This window comes from Equus asinus, chromosome 6, assembly GCF_041296235.1.
Source record: "Equus asinus isolate D_3611 breed Donkey chromosome 6, EquAss-T2T_v2, whole genome shotgun sequence".
NCBI lineage: Eukaryota > Metazoa > Chordata > Mammalia > Perissodactyla > Equidae > Equus > Equus asinus.
Window position 1 is genome coordinate 21,182,129 of NC_091795.1, and position 10,128 is coordinate 21,192,256.

Consider the following 10,128-nt stretch of genomic DNA (forward strand, 5'->3'; position numbering starts at 1 on the left):
TTTCTTGTTGAAGTGGGCACACCCAGAGCCAGGAAATGACCCTCCTTCCTTGCTCATTAAAAGGGCTGGGAGTCCTAGATAGCTTGCTAGAGCCCTTGGATGCAGGTAGAGCCTCAACTTTGGATCCAGAGACAAGAACATCTCTTTGGACAAAGGTAACTTTTGCTGCTCAGAACCCATGTGTGGGGAACCTTTCACGGCTCTGTGTAGTCTTGAGGAGGCTCCGGGGGTCTTGGTCTAAGGCACAGGGTATCAGAGGAGCTGGGGCTGCTTCCAAGAGTGCAGGTGGTGGTTTGCTCACCCTCTTTCTAGGAATAACTATTGAATCAGGCACTGAGGATTGTGAGACAGGGAGGGGTGCGAACAACTGGTTCTCATCATGGGAAGTTTGTGGTCTTCTTGGGGAACTGTCCTGGTGCCCTAACCAGAAGCCCAGAGACAGATGTCGCCTGACAGTCAAAACAGCTAACGGGGCCTGTGGGTGTCCATGTGCAGGATCCTTAGAGATGCCTCTTTGGATGAGGAATCTTTGGGGAAGATGGGGGCCGGAGAGAGAAGTTTGCTGTCAGTAATTTAATGTTCAAGCTTCAAGTTGGGATAATCTGATGACTTATAGTTATGTGGAGGGCTAAATGGACATAGATACGTACTCTCCCTTCCTTCCCATAAACCCAGAGACTCTCTGTTCTAGAAGGTGCCTGGGGTGATGGTCTGGAACCTCCTAAAAATTCCAAATGTGATGGATGGAGGTCATCCAAAGGCTATCGCAGCCTGGAGTACCAGGACCACCCAGCCATGACAGAGATGGGAGCTTCCTTTTGGGGTTTTCTGGCCTTGGAACATGCTCTTCCTATCTTAGTCTCGAATATGCATTTGCGACGGGATCTCAGGGCAGGATTTTTACACAAAATTCCAGGGGAGAGGGAAGAGAAATAGATAACATGTTTTTCTTCTCTTCTTTCCACGCAAGACCAACTCCTGACGACCTTCTCTCCACCATCTGATTTACCTTGTCCTCTTCACAGAAGTCCTGAAGCCAACATGGCCACCCCACAGTGTAAGTGATGAATTGCAAACCAGCTTGGAAATATCTCCATCTTGCCTCACCAAAGACAATAGGGTACAAGAGCCCCTATCATTTGCTTAGCTACAAGTGTTTTTGCTCTTGCTAAATTGCTTAGACAGTGAAACCTGCCTTTGAAAATCTCAGAGCATTTAGCTTTTCTCTTATTATGTGTATTTAGAATTGCTTATTTATTTTGATAAAGAGGGTAAAGAAAAAAGCAAACAACATACTGATGTCCAATTTAAATATTTTTGGTTTTGTTACTAGCCAGAGACTATCAATCAGAAAAAGACAAGTCACTGATAACCCTAGAAATGAGGTGAATCCTGAAAATCTCTTGGGACCATGAATGCATGTAGATCCTTTCAGGTGCTTTGATCCACAAACTGGCTTCTGCCTAATTTCTCTCCCTTTCTCCTTGTAGCCACCCTTTCTCAGAGCAGTAAGCCTCTCCCAGAGTTCAAATCTATTATTACCAGAAAGCAAGCGGAATCCTGAAGTCTGTAATAACCTCAAGTGTTTTTTGTACTTTTCTGTCACTTGGCAGTGAAGCAAATTCCTGACTGCTTTCATGTTCGTGATCCTCTACAAATGGTGTGGGTTGTGGAGGGAGATTCTTTGATGGCAGTTCCTTTCAACAACAATGTCAAACCCGGTGAGTAACAATTGAAGCCACTGGTTCCTCTTTAACGGACACCAGCTCCACCAGTGATGGGGCTGAGCTTGCATGAGCCTGGCCATTGGCCTCTCCTACTTCTGAGCACCAGCCCAATGTCCACAGGAAGGGCAAGGAAGGGCAAGATGGTTCCCTCCCACAAAGGAAATCCCATACCTAGAAATGAAGATGCGAGGGATTGGCAGCTTTTCTTACTGGGAGAAAATGTCTTCAGACAAGAAGGGATTGTCCATTCAAGCAGCAGCTGACCTTCCTCTTGGAGTTTCTTTCCTTTAAATTCCAACCATTGCTACCTGTGCCCTCAGATTCAAACTCCATCATCTTTCCACCACCAAACCTACCCAATTTTTTAACCTGGTGTCCTCTCTTCTAATAATGGGGGAATATTCCTTCCTCCCATCAAAAGTCAGATCATCTCAGCTTCTTTCCCTTTCTCTAGGGCTTCAATGTTTAATTATTAAATTAAATTAATTAATTTAATTCCTCTCTTCCCTGCATATTCCACCTTTGTCTGTCTACTGGGTCCTTTCTATCACTGACAGACATGCTCTAATATAATATTTCCAGGCTTCTCGTGATTCCCATGTTTCGTTCTTACCACCATTCTATTTTCCTATATACTGATCTATATCCTGTTCTATATGTCAATCATAGCCAAACTTCATGGAAGAGTTGGCTGCAGAGCTCGCCTCCATTTCACCTCCTGCTCATGCTTACATCAAACAATAGACTTCTGAACTATTTGACCAACCCCTCAAGCCCCTCTTTCCAACGTCCACAGATGTACTCCTCTGCCCTCACATTTGGTTCCTCAGCTGCAGTCAGAATAATTGAGAACTCTTTCTTTCCTGAACACTCTCCATCTTCTCCTTCTGTGAGAACATTCTCTGTGGTTCTCTGGCTCCTCTTTTGCATTCTCCTTTCTGACTCTACTTTCTCTATAAAATCTCCAAATGCTGGGGATCCTCAGATGTCAGTCTGCAATCATTACACAACCCCTCTGAAGGGATTGTAAGCTGGTCTCTTGGACTAATGTATTTGCCTTTTCACTCTGGCATTTATGCTTCCAATTCAGATGTCTCCTTTGAATAGTTTACTCACATCCTTTTGCTGTCCTCTCAGTCGTCTCTGACTTCATCTATCCCAAGTAGGTCTATGGATGTGATGTCTCAAAACTGCTGACAGAACCAGTCTTCCCCATGCCTGTTAGCTACCATCATCCTGCCAGCTGGAGCCAGAAATACAGAAGACATCCTTGATTCCTCCTTTTCCTCAATCTCCATCCAATCCCTCAGAAAAAGCTGATGAGTCTCTGTGCAAAATACACCTTATTTCTAAGACAATATCATCATTCAGCTGGACCACTGCCATCACTTCTTCACTGCCCTCCCTCTCACTTCATTTGTGAAGCCTCCCATCCATCCTCCACAAAGCATCAAGAGTGACCTTACTATGTTGATTGAGTACTATCATTCCCATGTGTTTGTGTTGCGGGGGGGAGGTGCAGGGTTGGGGGAAGTGAGGAGATCTCAGGCACACCAGTCTTATTTCAGGGCCTCGAACTCACCAAGCTCTTTTGCATGGAGGGGTCTTTCTTTTCCTTTCCCTCTAATACCTTCCCTCCAGACCCCTTCTACCATCCTGTTACCATTTCTTCAGATACTAGCTCCCTCTTAGCTTTAAGGTCTTGGTTTGAATTTCACCTTTGCAGAGAGGTCTGTCGTGATTTCTATCACAATTTAGTCTCTCTCCTACTGTCCCAGGCTTTGATCACTTCCCTCAAGAGGGTGTTGCAATTTATTGTAGTTCTTGTCATTTCTCTGCTTAATTTTTTCATCTCATTTTCCATGGGGGCAATGACAGTGTCTCTCTTGTTCTTAGTTAAATCTTCAGTGCCTTGTCCTGGGTGGGCATTCAATAAGGAGTGCTGAGTGGATGAATTCTCTGCCCCCTGCCCAGAAGGACAGATACAGAATGCCCAGGCTCCTGAGAATCACCTGCTAAATTAGTTGGGAATTTAATTCAGCTGAATTTAAATTTAAATCAGCTGATAGAGACAGAAAACCTACATAACTGGGACTTAAATAAGATAGGAAGTTATTTCTTTCTCATATAAAAGAAGGCTGAGCAGTCAGGCTGAGGCCGATCTTGTGGCTCCATGATGCCACCAGAGTCCAAGGATTCTAGCCTTCTGCTTTATCAACCTTAATGTCCCCTCAACCACCATCTAAGTATTTAAAGGGGGCAGTAAGAAGACACAGGGTATAAGAAAGGAGCTCCTCCCAGCTGAGTCAACTCCTTATATAGAACATTCTTAGAAATCCCACGCAACACTTCTACTTATATCTCATGGGCTACAACTTAAGCATATGGTCAAAATCAGCTGCAAATGTGGTGGGAAATTTTATTCTTATTTTGGGGAAGCAATGTGCCCTGGTGACAACTGGGGTTCTGATGTTAAAGAAGTAAAAAGGAAATGGGTTTCAGACAATGATGAAGGCTATTTGCAACATGGCTAATTGGAGGCAACTTCTGGCGGAGTCCTGGCTGCTCAGTATCCTGCTGGCTGGGAGGAATAACTGAGATGCCAGAAGGACTGGCCTTTCTGCTACTCGGAGCTTGACACCTGTTTCTATCTTCCCTTGTGTTTCCAGTCAGTCTTGACATAATATCATGTACAGATGAAAAATTGCATGATGAAGCAAAAGGTAATCCGGTTTACCTGGGAATCAAGGGCACAAATCACTCTCTCTTTTGTGCAAAAATTCAAGGCCAGCCTACTTTGCAGATCAAGGTGAGTGGTTGTGCAGCTAATGAGAGAAGTATTGTGAGATGGACTTTTTATTTCATTTAATATGTTACTGAATAAAAATGGCATTTTTTTGATGCTTTATATTCAGTGTAAGAAAGGAAATCTGACCTGGCTGATCCCCGAATCAATCCATACTACCTTTGGAATGGGCGTAACACTTATTTTAATGTCAGAGCATTCTCTGAAAGCCAGAGAACACCCCCATGGGAATGTTTCAGAAAGGCTGAGGAAGGGTGGTTTCTCCATCCTCAGTGCTCCTTAGCTGCCTCCCAGAAATGCTCTGGGGTGATGAGGTGCTTCCATTTAAGCAAAGGCCACTGTACGGCACAGGAGACGGGGGGCCGGGGTTGTTAATCTGGATCTTGCATATTACATGCCTATGGTCCTTGTACTGAAAGCAGAATTTGTAGTTATGAAGCTAATCCTTCTGCTTATGATGGAATCTGTAATGTATCAATGCACTTGGAGGTTGGGAATCACGTAAGACTGGTCTGAACCTGCAAATGGGTGCATACCAGGAGCACCCACGAAAGAGAGTTGAACTTCCCTCTGTTCTCAGGGAAGATAGTGCTGTCTCAAAGAATCAGAAGTACTTTGTGTCATGGGATCTTGGGGTGGAGCCAAGCTATTGGGAACCAGTAGGTTGCCTGCGTTGACACCTAGTGTCCTCCTTTCATCTGCCTCTGTCCCTCCCTTTGGGGAAAGCAGTCACTTCTGGGGCTGAGTCAGTTTAGCTCCCTCCTTCCAGTAATATTCTTTAATAAGCCTCTTTTCTACTCCTAGGAGAAAAATGTCATGGACCTGCACCATATGAACGAAGGGCAGAAACCTTTTCTCTTTTTCTGCATTATAGAGGGCACCACCTCTGCCTTTCAGTCATTCTCCTGCCCTGGCTGGTTCATAGCCACCTCCTCCACGGCCAGACAGCCCATCACTCTCACCAAGGAGAGGGGCGGAACTGAAAACACTAACTTCTATTTAGAGCCTGAGCACTAAGTCCAGCCTGGGCTGTGGGGGGCTGATTCCAGGACAGAGAAGCAAGCAGGCAGAGAAGCTTCTGTTTGAAAACACAGTCAGTCATGTTAAGAGATCACCATGCACAGATGCCCACACATGGCCCACCTCATTTTCATCACCCAAAACCACCTCCTCCTCTGGACATCCATTTCTGCCCCATGTCCCCCATTTGAACGCCATCCCAATATGAAACCTAAGAGTCACTTTTTATTCTCTCCTGATCTTGTCCCACCATCCACCTAGTTGCCAAGTCCAGTTAAATCAACATCCCAAAAGCTTCTTGTACACAGCAGTCTCTTCTCATTCCTTCTGACAACCTACGGCCTAGAGATGTGAATTTAAAAAACTTTTGTTCATACAACCCTATTAATAAAAAAACATTGTTTATTAATTCTATGCATGTTTATTATAAATATTGTAATATATATTCTCAAAGATAAATCAAAAGGATAAGATGAATGTGAAATAAAAATTTTTATGTCTTGATAATCATGATGGATTCATAATAACATTAGTTAATAATTTGACACACAGTATATGCTTTGGTTAAAATTAATTGTTAACTGTAATGAAAGTAAATCAATCCATATTTCAAAGAACCACTTGTATCAGTTTGAATTTTTTAAGGCAACTTCTCAGAATTTATTGTACTGTCCTTATTTTATAAAGTGGCTGGAAGTAGAAGCATCAGCTACGATATTTTCTGGTTGTTATGTATGTTTTTGGAATTTTAGTAGAAGCTTCAGGCAACAGTTTATTGAGATGCCTTTAAGCCAGTTGTCCATTTTGTGAGGGTTACTTTAGTTAAGGCCTATAATATAATCTACAACTTCACTTAGCCAATCACATGTAAATTGCAATTTACTATAATATACTGAACATGAATGTGGCATGACAGGCTCTCTTCTCTCAGGAGACCTTGCTCTTCTTGGCACAGGACAAGCAAGGCTATTGAGTTTTGCAATTGGGTACCCATTGCTAACCAAGTTCCAATTTCTCAGCCAAGCATAATCTGTTCCAAACCTATCCTTCTGGCATTACCTCCTGTTGCTTCACTGTCCATGATTCTGTTTGAGATAATCCTTGAACCCCACCTTATATCCTGTGAGCCTTCCTTTTACTCCAGTCATTGCTGTGCAACTAGCTTTGGGAAGCTTTAACCTGACAGTGTGTCATCTCTGCTACACCAACCCCCTGTCTCTGCTCTGGGGCTCCTAGGACACCCGGGGAAGGACACTTGCAGGAACCTGCTTGGCACTCACACATGCACAAACCTGGAAATAAGGGGGAGCTGCTCCATGAAGAACCCTTGACCGAAGCAGGGGTGGGAGCGGGTGGGGAAAGGCTACTCTCTTTGATCATTCTGGTGGACAATTCTGAGATGTATTCTACCCACATGGTTCCTCAGAGTCTTGAGTCATAGTCACCCTCCACAGTGCTGAGGTCAAGAATGCACCCTTGCATTGGCTTTCCTCATTTCCCTCCTTCAATTTCCCCAGTCCCTACTCCTGTTCTCTGTGGATGCTTCTTATCACCCTGCATTCAAATCCTTATCTCAGGCTCTGTTTTCTGGTGTAAACTCAGACTAAGAGTCAACCAAAGTGAGCTTCTTTTCTTTACTAACTACTCCAAACACGTTGGATTTCTTCCCTCCATGCCTCCACTAATGCTTTTGCAAGCATCTCAAACACTTTCATCAATATGCATCTCACCTGCCTTTTACTAACATCCTACATCTGTCCGAAGTTCTCAGGGGCCTCTCCTCAATTACCCAACCAAATGCAGCATCTTATTGAGAGCTACAGCACTTTTGCTTTCTCGTGTGACATTTCCTTTGTTAGAGTTTGTGCTATAGTTTTTAATCCTTGTCTTGGTCTCTTTGCTCTCTTCTCCTCAACCAAATTCTAGGTACATAGAGGTCAGAGATTGTGTCTTTTACATTTATATACTCCCTTTGGAAGCCAAATCTTGCCTCGTATGTAACGATTTCTTTAAAAAATTTTGTTGAAATAAATGAGTTCTCATTGCAGGTATTAGCATTTTCCATTGATACTGAAGCATGTCAGGGTAGAACTTGCTTTATGATGTCGGGGCCAGACCAGCAAGAAGTGTCCAAGGATCTGCAAAGCTCCTCAAAGAAGGTAGAGAAGGAAAACACAGGAAGGCTGGTTAGGAACTTCCTTGTCTCAACTCTTCTTCCTCTTCCCCACATGCCAATCTGACCCTAGAGGACCGTGACTATGCTAGGACATCCATTTAGGAGGGGATGGCTGCAGAAACAAAGCACAACTTAGAGCATTCCAGAGGGCCTGCAGCCAGTGTCCACTGACTCGAAGGCATCTCCCTCCCAGAGGACTCTGTGTACTGCCCAAAGCTTTGTATTTTGTCCAAACCCTCACCCACGTGCATTCATGTATATTCACAACTGTTTAGGAGCACAGAAAAGGATACCAGGGGAATTCACTGTTGCAATTTTATTCTCTGACAAGGTCAGGATTAAGCTCAAGATGACCTAAGGATGACTATGAGAGATGTATGTTAACAATAAAATTGGACACATAGTAAGCAAGTTTTCTGGGAAGGGCTACAAAGAATGAGAGTTCTATAAATGGCAGAATGTGTAGAAAGAACAATAGATGGTGATAAAAAAAACATAATGTAATTCTAGGCTATATGTATAAATACTAGCTTTCTTAGCAATCCCAAAAGCACTGGAGATGAGCGGGAGATAGATGGCCAGTCCACTGTACACTGCATCACCTGTTCCCTCTGACAGAGGAGGTGATGGTGAAGGAAGGAGAGGAGGAGGAGAAACCATAGAAAGCCCCAAGAGATGTCCTCAGCTATTTTATTGGCTCTCCTGTTTTGAGGGTTTGTTTTAGTCTGCATGGGCTGCTATAACAAAATAACATAGACTAGGGGCTTAATATCGACAACTATTTATTTCCCACGGCTCTGGAAGCTGGAAGTCTGATATAAGGGTGCCAGCATGGTCAGACCCTCTCTGAGACTGAAGACTTCTTGTTGTGTCCTCACATGGTAGAAGGGGGAAGGGAGCTCTCTTGGGCCTCTCTTAGAAGGCTATTAGTCTCATTTATGAGGGCCCCCCCATCATGACCTAATCATCTCCCAAAGGCCCCCTCCTCCTAATACTATCACACTGGGCACTTGGATTTCAACGTATGAATTTTGGAGGATACAGACTTTCAGACCATAGCAAGGAGTGTGTTGTTCTTTGCTTGAATCAAAGCTAGGAACCATAGAAGGAGGTACAGGAAAACAGATTTCTGTTCAGTCAACATCAGAAAGCACTTCTCAACAGTGTGGGTGCCCTAAGCCTACCAAGCAGACAGGCTAGGATAGTTCCTTCTCTACCTGTAGCGTGGAGAGAATGAGGCCAACACACACACACACCATAGACAGATGGAGAAAGAGCCCTAACAGTGTTATTTCCTCTGTTCTAGTCTCTGAAACACTGGTTTCTATGACTTTTTCCTCCAGTCTTTGAGGTACTCTAATATTCAAGGTTTTGGTGCTGTTGTTGCTTCTATAAGCCAGAGTCATGGAGGCCTTACTCAGATCCAGGACTGTTAAATGGTGGGTTGTCCACAGACCGGCAGAGAAGAGGTTCTACACATGATCTTCAAAGACAGCTTTTCCCCTGAATGCCTTCCATTCAGCAATCTGAACCCCCAAACGCAAGTCTGTTCCAGCCTCCCACTCCCTCCTCCCCATCCTTCCTTTCCAATTTATGTCAGCATCCAGATCTGTTCTTCCCTCCCTACAACTCCACGTTCTTTTATTCTTTGGAACAGAACATTTAAAAGGCTCTGCAAGCTTGCAACTGAGAATTTTTGTCTCTCCACTAGGTCAAGAAGTTTAATTTTGTTTATAATCTAATGTCAACTTGAGGCAAGAAACACCACTTGGGTAGTCAACGAGAAAAAAGAAGGGAAGAGAAATATGCAGAAAATAAACTGATCGATTAACTGTCATATTATTTGAGTCACTTACAAGCAGAAGAGTCCTGATTATGAAAAAAATACTCCAGAGTCAACTCTAATTCATCTGGTTGGGTAATGACTCCAGGAATAAGTGGACAAGCCTCATGAAAACCCATAATGCCATTACTAATTTGTTCTCTACTTGGCCAAGGATGCAATTAAAAATGAGACAGAGACTAGCAAAGATTGTGCCCCTGATAGATTGCTACCTTCCAATATCCAATACCAATGATTAAAAGACCAAAATTCACAAGCTGCTCTTCCCTACTCGTGTGCAACTTAGAAGCTCTTCGCAGATTAAAGCTCTGATTCTCTAAGAGCAGCTTCAGCTATGCCTATAATAGCAGCATAACCATCATAAAAGCTGTAACTGATCAAGGTCAAAGCCAGCAGCAATGGCTTCCCGACACTCAGCATGGAGTTCAAATTCCAAATACCAGAACTTGTTTTTATTCCCAAGGGGAGCAACAAGACCAATAATTTCAATCATTAAACAAATATTTTTTGAGCACCTACACTATTCTAAATGCTGGGGATACGGTAGTAAACAAAA

The 10,128-nt window shown here is 43.5% G+C and overlaps 1 protein-coding gene across 1 annotated transcript; it reads left to right on the top strand.

Moving 5' to 3' along the window:
* On the top strand, nucleotides 1–6,171 carry IL36B (interleukin 36 beta). The gene is made up of 5 exons (XM_070511775.1): nucleotides 1–155; nucleotides 971–1,057; nucleotides 1,614–1,721; nucleotides 4,397–4,536; nucleotides 5,338–6,171. The coding sequence occupies exons 2-5, from the start codon at nucleotides 1,042–1,044 to the stop codon at nucleotides 5,548–5,550; spliced, it is 477 nt and encodes a 158-aa protein (XP_070367876.1). The 5' UTR covers nucleotides 1–155; nucleotides 971–1,041; the 3' UTR covers nucleotides 5,551–6,171.
* Nucleotides 6,172–10,128: the final 3,957 nt, after the last annotated feature.